This window comes from Scophthalmus maximus, chromosome 2 (genome assembly GCF_022379125.1).
Source record: "Scophthalmus maximus strain ysfricsl-2021 chromosome 2, ASM2237912v1, whole genome shotgun sequence".
Taxonomy (NCBI): Eukaryota; Metazoa; Chordata; class Actinopteri; order Pleuronectiformes; family Scophthalmidae; genus Scophthalmus; species Scophthalmus maximus.
In genome coordinates, this window is record NC_061516.1 from 2,635,153 (window position 1) to 2,653,830 (window position 18,678).

General features: G+C 40.8%; 1 protein-coding gene across 7 annotated transcripts in view; it reads right to left on the bottom strand.

Annotated features, from left to right (window-relative positions):
• Positions 1–18,678, bottom strand: part of sorcs2 (sortilin-related VPS10 domain containing receptor 2) — a 299,088-nt gene that overhangs the window by 71,705 nt on the left and 208,705 nt on the right. For all 7 annotated transcript variants that reach the window (XM_047330522.1, XM_047330520.1, XM_047330521.1 and 4 more), the window contains exon 4: positions 1,389–1,553. In XM_047330522.1, coding sequence (XP_047186478.1) covers positions 1,389–1,553 — 165 coding nt within the window. The remainder of the gene's footprint in view (positions 1–1,388; positions 1,554–18,678) is intronic.

An 18,678-nucleotide genomic window follows, 5' to 3' on the forward strand; every position in this document is an offset into this window, starting at 1 on the left:
TGTGTGTGTGTGTGTGTGTGAGAGAGGATTTTTACTTTTGGGAGCAACAACGTGACTAATTAAGATACATTTCCCAGTAGCGTCGAGAAGCCGCCGTCCCGGCGAGCTGCTCGAAATTATGGAATGTTTCTTGTGGCAATTTATTTTACCACTAAGTGGCAGGGTAGTGGGACCAAACATGAAACCTGGCATTGCAATATAATGAGCATATTTCTGTCATATTACTTAACAGTAGATGTGTTGACATGTGACATCGTTTCAAAGCTACTTTTTGTTAGCGGCTTCCTCAACAATGCCTTTTACTGGCAAAACTTGTCATTTACAAACTAGTCAGGTGTTTAATAATAATTCTATTTTATTTAAACTTGGGCCTTTTTTTCATAATTTTGGCCATCATTTCAGTCACAAAGAAACTGTACCTACGGGATGTTAAACATTATCAGAGAGATTTTAGAATTAACTTGTTGTTTTATTGTACTTAATATTTCCTTGTGCTTTGGATAAATACATTTGTCTCACTTTAATCAAACCCACAAATGAACCAAGCCTATCTGGAGAACAGTGAAACAATTACCCAGCCTTTCTGTTGTAAGTTTATGGACTGATTGTTTGGTTTGTCTTTGACTTACTGAATATACAGTAGTTGTGGGGCAATCACAGTGTTGCCTTACAATGAGGAAACAGTAATTGCAATCTGGGTGCCGTTTTGGTTTTTCCTGCAAATATGGCGGGTTTGAGATTGTCTGGCTAAACCGCTGTTGCTGTAAACATCTGATGATCTGACTGCTTGTGTTCCTTGCTGCCTCAGACAGCAGTATGTTGTAAAGATGAGGACCTATCCTTTGTTTAGTGCAATCATGTGGGAACAGACTGAACCCATGACCGGAAACTATAAAATAAGTTGTTAAGCCACAATCCTCCTTTAAGAGCAGAACGATCTGTGCATCTGAAAACACAGAACAAAAGAGACATTGGTGAAATCAAGGTAGGAAAAGTGTATACAAATGGATCCAGGCTGTGTATTTGCATCATCTCGAACCAGGCTTTTCTTTCTTTTCGGTCAAAGTATTTCAAAGACTTTCCGATTGAAAGTGAAGTGAGATTGCCACATGTTTTCAATATAAAAATTCAATATCCAAGTGTGTGTGTATTCTGTCTATTTCATTTCCAAAAAAAGATTTGCCCTCCAACTATCTTGTCGAATGATAAATCACAAATCAGGTTTTCTCCCTGGTTCTTTTTCTGTGAAAATTGAAATTTAAGGCATTGCCGCACTGCTGGCAGAGAAGTCTCGCTGGTGTAACATCAGTGCCTTCTCCTTGTTTATTCTTTTTCAGCTACAGAATCAACTATTCACTGTGAAGTTTCTGCGGTGCTTTGACACCCACCCTGCCCTCTTTGCAGTAGGCGAGGAGCTTGTCTTCTTCTTTGGGGTGGAAGATGATTGTGTCAGGGGTGAAGCCCATGGACTGTCGCTGAAAGGAGGAGCCTTCATCAGTGCTGATGAACAGCATCTGATCCCGTTCATTTATGGACGAGCCGACCAGCACCACCTGTATGAGAGACGGACGGACAGACAGACAGAAAGAGAAGGGAAAAAAACTGAGGTCAGAGGTGAAAGAGTCAGAGGGTAATGTCTTGCAACGTATTTGCCGCTGAGTCAGCAGTCTGTGGGAGACATGCAAAGTCGGTGTCCTCCTCATATCGATACTTGTGTATATTCATAAGCTTGCACTGGAAAGCTGATGAATATAAATGCATGCATGACCACGGCGCACATTTATACGAGGCCATTTTCCAGGCCACGAGAACTTTCTATCAACCTTACGCGCTGCCTAGAATGTGGCAACAATGTATTGATTATCTATTCAGAGTTTTATAGCTCATAAAGTGAAGGCATTAAACCCAGGGCAGAGCGGGAACTGCCAAGCCACCAATCACATTTATGTCCGGGACACTCAGGAGTGAAGCTACCAATAGGGCTGATCGATAGGCACTAATGAACCGGTCACATTCATTAGGAGTTCATGGGAGGCGGGAAGCTGTCCAATGAGGGTTTCGAGGTGCTGTTGTTTACAATCTTCGTGGTCCTGTTTGTAGCTTCCCTTTACATAAAGTAATCTTTTATTGTCCAATTACTGTTTTTTTCCAGTCAACCAAATAATGAAGGCACGCGCTGACGGCTGTGTTCTTTCTAAACATCTGTTTCATTCACTTGCCAAGGTTTTATATTAATGGTTGCAAGGCAGCAAAAAGACATTAAGTGTATAAAAGGAAAGTGCAGCTTGTAACGATTATTTAAAACATTAATTATGTCTGTTTTGCACAAACAAGCAGTATGAAAGCACACAGCATAGGCATTATATTTTTAAAAAATCTTTATTTTTAGCCTCATTTGAAGTCATTCACTCATTGACAGATTCACACAACAATCCTGATCTATACAACATTTCTTCACTGCCTTCTCAGGGTACCACAAATACCCAAATATGTCAAAAGTAGAAGTTTGCGATCTCTTTTCATGGCTCGTTCGGGGAATGTAGAACTCTAGCATTATATAAAGGCAGATTTTTTTTGTGTAGTTTTATCAGGGGGTGAAACATCACTTCACCAAACTTGGCTCCACCACAGATGACCCGAGACATAAGCATAGCTGCTTGCCTATTGTGGTCAATAAAACCAAAACCAAATAACAGTGATAAATTCTGTACAATATGTGTCCAAGGTTAACCATTTAGGGTAATTTAAAAGTTTCCTTGAATAGGTAACAATTGTATGAGTCTACGATGCCCAATAGTAGTTAGGGTTAGGGGTCAAATTCAGCATAGGGACCCCAAACATTATGTTAAGTTGGAGATAATTAATATTTCATCAATATCAAATCAGTTTAGTGGGATATTGGTCTTGAATGTTCCCCTAATATTATCTTATTTAATTATATTGGCAAAATCAAAGCAGAGCAATTAAAAGCAGATTGTATTTTGATTATATTAGTAGTTTGAATCAAATTTGATAATTTGTTGTTGTCAAAATCGGGTGTGATGAAGAAGAATGTCGAAGAATGAAAAGCCAATTCTCTCATGTTACCAGTCCTAGACCTTGCCGCCTTTATATCGTTCCTTTTCACATGCATTAAAGACATTCGACCTGTGGCTGTACATGTTTCTTTCTTTACTTTTCATTGTTTCTATCCCTGAGTTGTCTTTTTTGTCATTCCTCACCATCATTATTACATTATAGGCTACAGTAACAAAATCTCCCTCACAAAAGCTTGACTATTGCTCCGCATTCAATTCTCAAGGTGTAACTAAGTCTTTCGTTATCACATCAGATGAATGAAATGAATTTGTACGCCTCCTTGAGACACACAAGCTGGTAAGTAGGCATGTGTGCACACAGATCCTTTTCAGTATTCTCGTCATAACTACAATTAGGCAGCAAGCGTAGCGTCCATCATGTCTTGCTGGTTGCACTACTTGAGAGCTGTGTGTGTTTTGTGTGTACCCCTTGCTTGTTCGGAACAAACGTCCCTGAGCAGCATGGTCAATTAAAGGCCCAGTGTTTGTTTGGCTGCCAGAGAAAGGCCAACAAAGACCGAGAGCGGAGTGTTTAAGACAGAAGAGCAGGAAAGACAAGGCACGGGTGTATGTGGACTGAGCATCCCCATGATTCAGTGCCTTGCTCAAGGGGAACTATAGAATATTAGCTATATTAAATTTTTATTGTATTTTGAGATTTGACAAACACTCCTCCAGTCAAAATCCTGCATTTTGTAATGTCTTAACTGCCTCTTGCCATAACATAGTAATGATTTGAATTATGAAGTACAATGAAGTATCTATTTATATATGATTATATGAAAAATGGAAATATACAATCTAGGTTCTTTCTGATGACAAACGGTTGCCACAAGGCTCCATATTGGGTACAATTTTGTATCCATTTACATTTATGACAAAACCTCATCACTATGTCTCTGTCATCTATATATTCATGTTTATGATACCATTACATATTGATGAGCAGATTCCTTTCAACAAGTGCTTATGAACTTGCAAACTTCTTTTAATGTTCTGCTAGGTGTGCTTACACTTATTTTTCTAGAGCAAGTAATATAGTCAACAGCTAACTCCACATGCCCACTATAGATGGATTCAGAATTGCTAGAGCTACATAGCACTATTCTAGTATCCGGCCAGTTGAAAGGCATATATTTAAATATAATACAGACAAATATATGAATAAACTACAGCAGAAGATCAGTTCCCTGTGTAGAAATAGAGCCAGTTTCCCTGTGACTAACATAAAGTGGATTATGGAAGCAGTATTCATGTCAGTTTTAGATTATGGTGATGTGACTAAAAGGCAGGCAGCTTTTGCTATCATCAAACCTCTGGACTCGGTGTATCATTCTGCCCTCCATTTTATTACTGCTGATGTTTATGGTACCCATCATTGCACTCCATATGAGAGGGTTGGTGACTCCTATCTATTGGGAAATACAGGCATTGGTACCATTTTTTTCCACAAAGACCTTATTTGCTAATTTCCTACAACACATATTTTGGTCAGATTAGTTGGTTCTCACCAAACTTGGTCACATGAGGGATAGTCTATATTTTTGTATGAATGTATGTTACTAACATTACATTCCCGAACAGCTAAATCTTTGGCTTCTTAAGGAAAGACCCTTATTTGAATGCACACATGTCTCACTGTGGTTTCCCTTCATGTCCCTGTGGGGCAGCACCATCAATCAGGTCACCCTGCCTCTGCCAATATGGTTCTATTTAAAGGACATCACTCAGTTTAACCTAGTTGAGTTCTGACAGCTGGACATCATCAGGAAAACACACACACACACACAATCACACACACACACACACACACACACACACAGACAGACACACAAGAAAATCACCAGACACCTACCGAAAGTGCACAGTGAGACAAGAAACGCCAGAAAATTATTATCCCATGCATGCAACACGGATGTGTGTATATGATGTGTGTTGAATAAAAAAAATGCAGTTTTTTTATTTTACATTTACATTTAAAGCTACTATGTGTAATATTTAGAATAACTTATTCACAGACATTGAATACATTGTCCATAACTATGTGTTCATATGTATATAACCTCCTGCACCAAAGAACCCATGTTTTCGGCAACTTTGAATGAGTTAAATATAGTTATATTAGGCTGACCCGACCTCCGTGTGAGTCGCTACGTCGTGTTGAATACGGTTGCACCAAACTATCCAGAATACGACGCATTCGGGTTGAATTTTCAGCACTGCAGGAAACCGGAAATGGAATCAGGTGCTCCACTATAAAGTGTCCCCGTCGGTCGCTCAGTTGGTTGCGGTTGGCAACTTTACCACCACATGCCACCAAACTTATAACCAAAAGTCTGTCTTACAAATTTATAGGGTATGGCGATTGAAATAAAGTGTTTCCAAGTCACTGAGGATGTAACAGAATTATTTTCAGTTGCATTGTGAGAAATATAGTGTTCTATGTTTTTCTGTAGAGCTTGAATTAAAAAAAGTCAGTATATATCTCTGCCTCCACATCTGACAAGAAGAAAAATGGATAGAGAGAGAGATAAAGTTAGATCAAAATAAATGGCTTAAAAATTATTTTGTGCGGCAGAAATTATTTCCTTCTTGTTTTTAGCTTGTCAATCTTCTTACAACCTTACAACCTATCATATTTTTCTACTTGAAATATTAAAAAAAAACTGTGAAACTGGAGCTGACAGGTTTTGTGGGGTTCCTTTCTAATGCATTCAGTCTCCTGACGCAGTAACGTGACTTGCCAACAAGTGGCACTCTTGTCAAACTGTAAGCATGTAAGCATGCCTTCAAATATTCATCCCAAAGTTGAGACATCAACACACAGATAAAACTGAACTCCTTTCGTGAAGCAAAAAAATCGAGGAGTGGGCGAGGGGCACACAGACGCTACAATCCGTCTCCTGCAGGACGAGATATGATCCTCCGCCATTAAAAGACTTCGATACATTCTTCCCCTGTAACAATTTCCCCTGAGTAATAACTCACGCTTTGAAGCACAGTGTTGCTATTCTGTGCTGCAGATAAAAGCGGGCTCCAAACTTCCTGTGTCTGCTCTTGAGACTGTAGGGGTGTGACACATTAAGAGGACTTGGAAACAAAACTCTGCTCGTTTTGATCCGCAAAAGGCTTAAACAACAGTGTGGCTTTCCAGAGTGCAATGTCGAATCCATGTGAGGTTTGATAATCTTTTGATCACAGTCAGTCTGACAAAGGCAGCTGATCCCTGAAGCCACACAAGTCCTGCCGTGTTGACACACATCAGAAGGAATCAGCCCCATAATCTATTATAAAACAACGCAATCTACTTAGCAGCTTAGAATAGTTTATATGACGGCGTGCAGTTGGAGCATGAACAGCGTAAAGGTCTATGGGCCAGAGGAGGATGTGCATTATCTCTATATCGCATGTCACAACTTTGGACAGTCGAAGGGGTTTAATGCTGATTAAAGCACTTCAGGTCTCGAGAATGGAGAAAGCTTGTACATGACACAGGCGCGTGCACAAATCTAGCAGTACGTCAAACACATCTAGAGAGTATGAAATATGTACATACATGTCCACACAGCTGGCATCCTGTAGGTGAAAGAGGTCCATCAACTTTAAATGTCAGACTTTTAAAAGCTTATTTCACAGAGGAAATTGGCATGACAAGTGCTGATGATGTCATCAGGGATATGTGGAATTGGGCTTGGAGACTTGGTTTGAGAGAACTGGGTCATTTCAAGGCAGAGGGGGTCAAAATGTCTATTGAAAGATGCTGCTGTGTTGCATTGTAGGAAATGTAGGACAAACAATTTTTGGAGTTTGACCTGTTCGAGAGAGTGAAAGGACATCTCTGCCTCAAGTACAAAATCTGTATCCAATGGTTTAAGAATAAACAGGGATGGATGAGGGAAGGTGCAGGAGAGATAGACCACAAGTTCAAGAAAGGTTCTTCACAAATAGCCTTTAAAGATACAAATTTACACAGTATAGATTTGTTAGCTGATTTATACCTGTTCCTTATGGCCTATGGAACAAATGTTCCATTATTTTCCCATAACACAGGTGTTAAGATTCGTGTTTACAACCTATCTGAGTGAACGACTGCTACTGCTGGACTTTCTTCTGGTGACGTCCCCAAGTTCCCAGACCTTCCCAATTAGTTTGGCGAGAGCTTGCGGAACTAAGAAGAAACAGGGCCCAAGTTGTAATGAATCAGAATTATACTTTCTCATTGACATCTGGGTCAACGCTACAGAAACAGACACGTACACATGCATACCCGGAGCTGCTAATAGCGAGCGGCTCCCAGCACAATTGCGTTCCACTCAATTACATATGTAAATTGCTTGGGTGCTGGTTTCCAGTGGGAGAAAGGGAGGGCCCTGTGTGGTGGCAGCTCATTGAGCTGTGGCCTGTTGAGAATTCAGACCGGAGAGAGCAGAGCAGCACGGGAGCCACGCATGAGAAGTTTGGTGAGGGGATGTTTAGTTGGCATGTCATGTGTGAGACTGGATATAGAACCGGATATAGAACCGCAACATTTTTGGTACAGAATGGCGTGTCTGTGGCAGGAAATATTGGAAAATATCAAGAACCAAAAGCTGCCATCAAATGTTTCATCAAATTTGATATCTTTTTCTTGTGATAGTTCCTGATTTAATGGGGGCAGTAAGCGATTTTGGAGAAAGCTTGTTTCTCTCTATGTTGTTGGTTTTTTTTGTCGCACACATAAAAACGACAGCCAATTGGCGGTGGCGAAAATATTCGCTGATTTTTACAAAACGTGGATTGCTTTAGAATCGCTTACTGCCCCTTTAGCTAACAATTTTGCCAGTTCTAGTCTCGTTCTAGCTCTAGCTCAAACCTCCCATTCACAAAAATTTCCTTGAAAAGCAATGGTTGATTCTGTATATGTTTCATTAAATCAACCTTTGAAAATCTGACACTGTCTTCCATGAGTTCCACTATGGAAGACAATTGTTGGATCATAGACAATAGTTTCAGTCCAACAAGACCTAAGAACCCTCCTCAGGTATTGTGGTCTCCCCTGACAAAGTTTCTTCTTTCTCAGATTATATGATATTCATCAGAGAGATATACACATTAAGTGTTACGAGTCTTATACTGTCACACTGTAAAGGTTCACATCAAGGTCGATATTCGTTTTTGGTCTCATATTTACTGTACAACTTTCTTACTTAAAAACATTGACGGAAGAAGTATAATTCCATCTGTTCCTTTGCAGTCCCCCTTTTGTCGATATCGTTAATGAAATCAGTGAGGATTAAGTTAATCCTTCAAACAATTTGATTCACAATGGAAAAAAAACAACTCACATAAAATCAAGATTGAAAGACTGTCCTAAGAAATTTGTGTTGCCCCCTACACACACACACACACACACACACACACACACACAGTTACACCTCTGTGAAGGTGAGGTGCAAAATGATACACAGGGGGATCAGTGAAGCAAACATTGGGTGACACGTCCTGCGAGGTGTCGGATACAGGGAGATGAGAGGTCTGAGAGCATTTTTGTGCCCACCTTGGATACAGTGCAAATGCATTAGCTGGACATGTCCACGTGCATTATATATATGAATCTCCCTCACCTGCTGCTGCGTTTGTACTACCGTGAAAGTAACGGGGCAAACATGCCGGGCCCCCACAAAATCCCGCGTTGGCTCGACTTCCGAGGGAATCATTGATACACACAAATATGCACACTAGCACTACAAAGGGCTACTTTTTTCAAAAGAACCTAAGACCAAGAGCAGATCAAAAGTTTTAGTAATTTAAGTTTGAAGTGAACAAACACATGCATTAGGGGTGTAACGATACACATCACTGTTGTAGCTCCATTGTAGGCATTTTTTGTGTTTTATTGCATGGCAATGAAGTATATTTGATCCAAATGAAATGGAATGAAAGGGAAACACTGAGACAGAGTGTGTGTGGTAAGGCTAGACAGACAGCAAGCATAGAAACAAACGAAGAATGGTGTGTGTGTGTGTGTGGGGGGGGGGGGGGGGGGGTAGTGCCTGTCCCAGATTCAGCCCTGTTATCTGTTAGCTACTGCTTCCATTTGAAGCCTCCCACAGCGCAGACACTTGGACTGACAAGGACTCTGTCTAATTTTCTCTTTTCATCCACTTCTCTACAGTAGCTCCTGCAGTCAGCTACCAAGTACATTTCAGGTTTTGATTCTTTTTGTTTTTGTTTTACTGTATTCTTAATCTGCATACAATCGGGTGCTCTTTTGTTCTGGGTAGCAGGGAACAAACAAATATAGAAGTTTACTGAACATCCTGAGCAAAAAAGAAACAAAGTGTCTTGCTGTACAATGGCCACTATTAGAGAAACAATAAAGCTGAGAAAAAGCATATGTAGCCAAAAATATGGAGAGATGTAATACTGCACTTTTATGCAAATCATTTCACCCCCCAAAACCATTGTCTCTGGCCTTACATAAACATGATCAAAGCAGATACTGCAAACCAAATGTATTTTCAGCTTTCTCACATGCCTAAATTGACTGAATAAATTCATTATTGAGTTTAACACATTCATTCTTGACAGTTGGAAAAACAGAGTCACACAAAACCAAAATCTTATCTTGAGGTCCTCTCACTAGGTTCTTTCTGTCACTTTCAACTGCATGACCACACAATCAAAGCGCACTCTTATTCCTCGTGACAACACGTGAACCGAGGCTACATCCATGCAGATGTGTTTTTTCATTTTCAAACTAAAACGAGGTTTGTCCACACAAGCATTTCTAGCTCTATATCAGTGATAATCCCTGTCAATACCATCACACATAAACTCATTACATGACCATTCATGTACACTGGACATGAAAAGGTGGAAGTGTTTACAATGTTTTGCCTTTGCCGCTGGAAGTCGTAACTAATGAAAGCCAATCAGGAAGCGAATGTGGTTGACTGTGTCATCACTTACAAACATCTCGGTTTTTGCCAGTCCACTCACAACGCTCCTCCCGGAGTTTTCAAAGAAGGATAGGGATAATCCTTTCCAAACTTCTTGGTTCCAGGTGCTAAACAACTCTGGAGTAAAATGGACGGCAGGCGCAAACGTAGAAGTGGCGATTCTAAAATGTGGCAGTGTGGAGGTAGCCTGAGAAAGACTGTGACAGGTACCTCAGTAAGGGCACGGCTACCTGTAACTCACCTGCCAACTCAACAAACAGCAGCTATTTCATCTTATTGTGGCTGAGGATTTGCTGTAACTGAGTGAGTGTGCATCACTATCACATGATTATTTGTCAGCGTGTGTGAATCTGTGGTCTCGGTTTTGACAGGGTTTGATGAGAGCATTGTTCCATATGGTGGCTTATAACTCATGGGATTATAACATAACAGAAACCAGCTCCCAGCTATACTGATGACACATCAGCAACAACTAGTTAGAAGTATAAAAGGTTAGGGAAAAGCAAAGGAACTCATTTTCTACATCTCCCAGGTCTCACGCTGGACTTCGACTTCTTCCAAAGCAGTATCCTGACACTTGACAAACCAAGTATACTACCTCAAATATGAGCACACATGAACCCTAAATATATTTTTTCTTGCGTTGATGGACTCCTTCCACAGTCAGGCTCAACCCTGCATCGTCAAAATCCACTGAATGAATCAGATTTATAGCTGCCAATGTGACGGATTACAGTGAGATACCCTTAATTATTGACATATTTACACCATAATTACAGGGGATATACTATTGCCCTTATTTTCTAACGGCAAAGTTGATGTAAAACTCTGTTCTTATTAATCTTATTAATCACAAGCTAATGATTTATAATGAGGAATAAGGTCATTTGTCTCAATCTAATAGCCCTTTCTTTTAAATTAATTTGAAAGTGATACCAAAATAGATTACAAATGTCTGTTCCATTACTATTTATAAAAACAAGAGCCCTTTCCCTCCTTCATTGTCTCACCCTTGATGTATTTCTTCACTACTTTGTGTTTTCTCTGCCTGCCTGATGTTCTGTTTGCATCAGCTGTCCCCTGCCTTTCTCTCTTGCTCTCCCTCTCACTGATGGATCTCTCCATCGTCATTGCTCCCACGATAGCTCCCCCTGCTCTCTCTCCCGGTCTCCCTCCCTAGCTGTGGATGATGGACGGCAGGTCTACGCTCTCCATTAAGGGATGGAGACAATGATCAAACCTCGGGAAGGCTCTCGCCCCCTTTTTTAATTACATTCCTCTGTCAAGTAAAGAAGAGGAGAAGCGATTGAGAGGGAGAAGAGGAAGAGAGGAACCTCTGAGCAATTATTTGAGACTTAATTACAGGTAAAAAAAAGTCTGTGCCTCCCTGTCTGAAGCTGCGTGTGGGTTTGTGTGAGAGAGAGGAAGAGCAACACTATGTAGATCTACACCTGAAATGCTTTCCTCTGTTAATGATGGCTGCCATTCAAGTGTCAACCGCCCCCTATGTCCACACACACACACTACCCAACACCGTCATACTCTCTCGCAGCATTCATCTCCATGACAACTCTATTCTGGCCAGGGGAAAGAACATTATGATGCCAGAGTAATAAACAAAAAGTGATATGAATTGAAACCATGGAGCTCATTCCACCATAGAGGAACCAGGACAGAAAACCGACCGGATTTGGTTGAGCAGTGGCTGCCCACCCCTTGCAGTGAGGGAGTAGTAAGCCCTTTGGAAGTAGTAGAGCGGACAAGCTGGGGTGTAAGGTTTAACCATGTTCAGGATGAAGGAAGGGGCCTGAGCCGTTCGCAGTGTGGTAGGTAAGTGCCAGTGCCTTGAATCGGATTGGAGCCACCAACATGAGCCCATGTGGAGGAGCGATGAAGTGTGGGAGAACTTTGGTAACGCTGCATTCTGGATGAGCACATGCCGGACCAGACCAGGTCTTCTTCAACTCAAATGTGTAACTCTAATGGAATTCACATTACGTATGACTTAATATGGGATGAGGTAGACAATAAGAAGACATGGAGTTAATTTGTATGTTTCAGCCAGCCGATCGATCAGCCATATTTTGCCATGATCGGTGCTCGGCCGGACTTCTCTACCAACACCTGTAATCCCCGGGGCGGGCATTTTAACTGGCCAAACGTGAGTTGAATTTTATTTTGAAGCAGACACAGGAACGTAGCGCATTACAGCCCCCCCCCGTCACAGTCTATTGTCAATGTCAGTGAATGACGATACCGGTGCTGCTAAGGTGTTAAAGAAATTCATTCATTCGTCTATGATGAATTTTCGCTATTCACAATCCAGAGTCTCTGTGTCGGAGCCTGCGCTGTGCAGGGGGTGTGGCCAGCTCTCACTGCACTCAACAGAGATACTCACCTGCTCTGTGTGAAGACGGGAGAGAGTGAACATCTAATTGTACTTTAGAATATTTTTTATGGAGTTAACGCTTGTTGCCACAAGTGAAACAAATGTTTTGCAAGTAAAGTCGTTAACATGAGCGCGCTGTGAAATATTTAGTGAGAGTGAAAGTGAAAGTAAACTCTACTTCCGCTGGTACCAGTCAGAGACAACAGCTGCAACTAGTGGGAGGATGACTTGAGGACCTGTGACCCGGCTCAAAGTGAAAGCTCTTCAACACTTTACAACCTTAGAGTCAAAGGGCTTTAGGTAACTTTCTGTCTATATATAAAGAGTCGTGTTACTTTTTTCCTTTGACAGGCTTTATGTGAGTTTCATCACTCAACACACAAAATCATGTACTTTACATTAATAATTTCTTCAAAATAGTGCTGTTTAGTGTTCAACAATTTACTGAGTACAGTGCTAGGAAAAAAACATTTGTCCATTCCATTTTATTCTCATTTGGTTTAATTTTTTCTACTAAAAAGGAAAAAAGAACCAATAAGAGTATTGTTAAAGTACCAGATCGATAAGCAGTATCGATAAAAGTAACAGCTCACAATTTTTTCCCCCTGCATGCGCGCTTCACCTCTGCTGCTACAACTCCATTCTTGGGGAAACACTGAAATCTGTTATTTATTTTAGACTACCTAAACTGTTAATTTTTTTAAATATTTATGTAGATACTTATTGTTTATACTAATTTGTTTTATACATGTTATGTTTTATAGTTTGGTTCAATCGGCAAAAATCAAGTGTGTGCAATTTGGTGCAGATCCAATTAAACGTTTGGATCTCAATCTGGATCTTGTATATTTAAGTGTAGGGACTGTTGGGCCTTGGTATGCTTGGTATAGTTCATATTCCATCGTCTGATGCTGATCAGGCAATGTCAACACATTCCTGGGGGGATGTCTATATAAAAAAAACTATCAGATAGTATCTCCAGGAAGAGAGTTTTTCCAGAAGGTCTTTGGCCTTTCCAGGCCAGATGGTACTATAGTTTCTTTCAGCATATTCTCGGAATGTCTTGGGAAGACATCCAGGAGGAATCCATATCAGAAACCCGGCATTCCTAAACTGGCTCCAATAAGGAACGCAAGGAGCAGAGGTTCTATAGTGTACTCCCTTTGGACATATCACCTCCTGATGCTGTTATCCCCAACACCCTGCTAAATAAACTTATTTTAGCTCTTTAAATGCATAGTCCTATTTTAGTTAGCCAACTTATGTGGCATGGATGATTGCGTGATTGTAAAAAATAAGAACAGTGTAGATACTTTCAAAATTGGCACAATAGGGATTCCCATTGCAATATGTTTATGGGCAGATGCATTGGCCTACAGCAATTTCTATCCCCAAACATACACAGACAGCAATGGACAGCGATGTACTGTCCATTGGAAGTAGTTTAGGGGTTTAATATCTTGTGCAGGATACTTTTACACGAGAACAGAAGGAAGCAGTGGCAGTATTAGTGACAATCAATCCTGGAATGGAGCAAATATGTCGCTTTAAGGTGAGAAGTGGAGCAGCAGGCATGGTAGGAGCAATGACTGCTAACACGCAAGGGTTGCCCTGAATATATGTTGTGATCAATGGGGTACGTCACTGAGAGTACCAGTCGACAATAAAATGCCATGTTTGGTCTTACCCTCCAATATGAACAAGATCACAAAAAGGCAAAACACATGCTGAGGATCTACGCAAAGGACAATACAAGAACACCTGTACAGATGTTGTTCAGGGTATTTTACGTGAGGTCCATTCAGGATCCAGACCTGTAACGGGTACAAAGGTACTTGCAGCCTATGCTGGCCAGGCTTGGACCTAATGGGTGATGGCACTGGAACTGGTGAAGAAAACCCGATGTATAAAATAAATATTGCATCTGATTGAACTCCACCCTTATGAAATGGAAATACAGACTCCTCTTAAATGCTCCAAACTTGCTGGGTGGAATGAATACCAAATTCTGAAACGCACTTGGAGAACAATGTTTGCATATTTGAAAATTCTGTGAGCAACAGCACCAACAGAATATACTGCTTTTTTGGAATTCCTTTAATAACATATTGTTTGATGCCTTTCAACCCTGAAGCCATTCAGTAATTCTTACATTTTTTCAATTTCTTTCATTGTTTCCCCGCAAGAAAGCTGGACACTTTGGCATCACTGCATGAACGTGAGCAGAAAGGTTTATTTGTTTGATTATTTATGAAGCATGAACTCATTACTCATTTCCACCTATTCAGACTAAGAGTATAAGTGACTCGTGACTGATTTGCATGCTTGCAATTCTTTTAAGATAAGACTTTTTTCAGTCATCTTCAACTAATCCATTACAACAGATTTTTAGACCTGCCCTATACTGCTCAAGGTTGCACAGGGTTCAGCCTATCCCAGTATACTTTGGGTGAGAGGTGGGGTTTACCCAGGGAAGGTTGAATGTCTATCACATGAACAGATTATCCACATTCAGGCTCAGCCTCAGCCAGGCATTGGATTCTACTATCCTGCTTTTTTCAGGTGACATTGCCACTGAGTCTCTCTGGGAACATTCACATCTGTTTAATTCTAAAGACACTGTGGGGGGGGGGGGGGGGGACAACCCTCGACAAACTTCTCAGGAAAAGTAAAACTGCAACAAGAAATAGTTTCACTCCCAATTTTTCCTGACCGCAATCAGATTTTGATTTATGCTTCTGTTTCATCTCCAAGATGAAACCTTCAAAGATCTTTGTGGTTATCTTTGGAAGAACATGTTTTATGTCAGTCATGTTTGGCTCTGACACTGACAGACAGTGTGAAGAAGGACACAAAAGAGTCAAAATGGCAGCTTGCAACTGATGGACCCTCACGCGGACCCCTGACTTACACAATTAAAAGCATTATGCTGCAAGGACCCAATCAGGCAACACACACTGCTGCGCCAGCCTTGCCCTGTCAGCCTCGCCTGGCAAAATTCAATTACCACTTATCACCAGTGAGCATCGCTCTGACTGGCAGACATATCTCTGCTTCTGGGTTCACACACACGCACACACGCAGACACACAATGCAGTTTCCGAAAATGACCCAAACAATAAACATGTTTTTTTTTATTTTTGACAACGACAAGCCCTAACCTTAACGAAGTACCAATTGTAATCCAAACCATGATCTTTCCCAGACCTTAAGTAGTACATGCACCTAATCACACCTTAACCTCTGGGCTGTCATATCACACGGCTGATTTGTTTTTCTAAATTTCCATCTTAACTTGAATGATTTTGAAAGGCACAGACAAATTATGCCATCTTGTTCACAAGTAGCATCAGGTTAGAAAACACTTCAGGGCGTGACATTGCATGCATACTTGTGTTGGAGAAGAAGACGTAGTGGCCGTGTTCAAGGTAAACACGCTGCTCTTTAGGCATTCAAACAAGCTCCTTCTCTGGTTCCTGAATTCATTGAACATAAACAAAGTTGATCACGTTACACAATCTAGTTTTCTTCTGGCCAGCAATTGTCATATCGAAAATACTTTTGATATAATGGCCCCAGTTTCAGCAGTGGACACTTTCCTCTACGGAAAAATCGACACCGAGAAGTGAAATAGTAAAAGTGTGAATATGCAAATATGCCTCGCTGCATTGCATTCCCATTATCATTCATCATTCACTGCGCCGTTGCTCTCATGCGTGTTCTGATGTAGCTGATGTTGTCTTCTGAGGAAACCGGATTCCTTACACAAAGTTGGCGGCTACAAGAAGCCGAATACAAAGTGTTGGGTTAATTTAAACAAACTTGCACGGCAGGCTCGACTGAAGGTTTTGCAAAAATGGACCTGAAATGGGCTCAAACAAAAAAAAAAAACACAAGGGCGGATAATGATCTTAATTGCCGTGGAGAGGTTCGATACCGTCTGCGTGGGAACAAAAAAACATTAAGCTCAATCATTTCTCAACAGCGTTGCGGGGCACTTGCGTGCTGGAGATAATTGATTTGAACAGATATGGAGTATTTAATTGGCTGGCTGACAGTGTTTTGGGAAATTTGACAAGAAGTGGCTTTTTTTAATAAGGAAAGGAAATTCTCAGCGCAAAGAGGGGATTTTGTGTGTGAATCAACTTTTTTTTTTGCAGGCAGTTGAAATACAAGTAGTTGTGGAGTCACATAGTGGCTGCTCACGAGTCATATGCTCACATTTCCTTTTCCTTCTCAGAGAACTGATTCAGGCTACAGTTATTTTATCACCACCTCCTCAATATGCATCTCCTCAGTCTGTCTCTCTTTTATGATTTAACTATTTTCCTCTTTCAGCCTCGCTTCCATCAATATTAAAGCGCCTGAAAACTAAAATGTTTACATTACTCTTGCGGCAAAAAAAAGAAGCACACGCTAGCACAGTGGTCTCCTGAGTTCCACCCACTCTCTTGATATTATGCCTTTGGGACTTCTGTGATTTTTTTTTTTATGTTACCAGTGGGGTGTGACATAAAGAAAAGTTTTCTTTCTGTACACGCCCTCCACTTTTGTGTATTTCTACTTTGTATGTTCAGTTCTTTTCTGTGCACCTCTTCAAGTGGGCAGGGCTCAGCTGGGAAAAGATCATGTCATGTTCTTTCACGCATCAGTCGTGATTTAGAAACACCTGATCAGCAACAATCTGTTGACAGCTGTTGGGTTTGTCTATTATGGTTTTGGGTATCAATCATTACACACACTACAGATTGTGTCAGTTAGTTTGTTAGTTTAAATATGCACACTGTGAACACAATATCAACTGAACTAAGAAGGTTTATTAGGTGCCAACTTCAAACTTCAAAAAAGTGCTGGTAAAAAGTCCCTTAGTATGTTGTTATTATTACTCTGTTGAATGAATCAACTGAATAATCCCAAAAAAAACAAAAACCTGGGGGCTTTTGAAGCTCATAAAAGTCTGGGGTAGTAGGGCAGTTGCCTGCTTGTTTTTTTTTTTTTGCCTGTCATCCTTTGAAAATTAAAAAGCATTTATGGTTAGTGTCCCAATTCAAGGACAGTCTCCTGGTGGTCTAAATGACGACCAAACTAAAATGAGAAGGTCTGGTCTACAGTGGATTTTCTATTTGACGTCACCAATTTTTTCCTGTTGTCACCTAGCAATGGAGCTTTCGCTGCTCGGGAATGGAAGGATCGTTTGGAGGGGCCTTCAAAAATGGACAGCCAAGTCGCGCCTCTGTGACACATATTAGTACTTCAGACGTAGCCCCCGAAAGAGGCGGCCCCTAGCCTGGGACCCAGGAGAATTCTGGGAGCTCATTTAAAGTTGCTCTGGCAGAATACAGTCCGAATCCCCTCCATTGGGAAGTGATTTCCCCCTGGCAGCAAACTTGCCCGTCCAATCACAACCGATTATCTGATAATGGCGGGGTTTATACCACGTCCCGGAAAGAAGCAACTTTTGTAAACAACCAAGGCTGCTGCTGATGAACGATCATTTGACTGAAAGTACCTGATATTTTCAAAAACGTCAACACGCATTCAGACATTGTGGAATCATCATCACAAACATTTTTGGCGTCACTCAACAGACGTCACATGATTCGTCTGAGTCCGTTGGTAATGCCTCTTTAACTGAGGGGATCCAGACTAGTACTCATGTTAGTAATATTAGTCTGGCTAAGTCATGCTAAGTGGCCCTCCTTGACACAGCTTGTATTTCACAATAACTTGCTAAAACATTTCCTGGAAATATGCAGGTCAGTAATTAACAGTAACATTAATTTCCTTGAATTAATTGCCTCAGTTCAACCCAAGTAAATATTGATTTATTATTAATTTAAATTTGTAAAGTGTTTTCATCTTATTTGGCCTACAGAAAAATGTCAGGGAATGCATACATTGGACGTATGTCATATGGGTGTTTTACTAGACTAAGGATCATATTTAATAGATCCAGGATATTTAATAGGAAAAAAAAAACTGTTACTGGTCAGGGAAGGATGATCACATTTGTTTCGATCAGATTTAATTGCATCCCCCTCAGTTTTCAACCCGCAACTAAAATGAAAAGAAAAACGAAATGAAGACACTCTACTGAGTCAACCTTCTGTCAAGTCGAGGTTGTCAACAATAAACCTTTGCACTCATGCACGAAATGCTTTCAATTTGTGCTGAGAATAATGAAAGCAGGCTTTTCGCACTTTTAATATTGTCTTTGCTTCGTCAGAACTGACTGTAAAACAAAGCAAAGACGGCACACTGGACAGCTGGT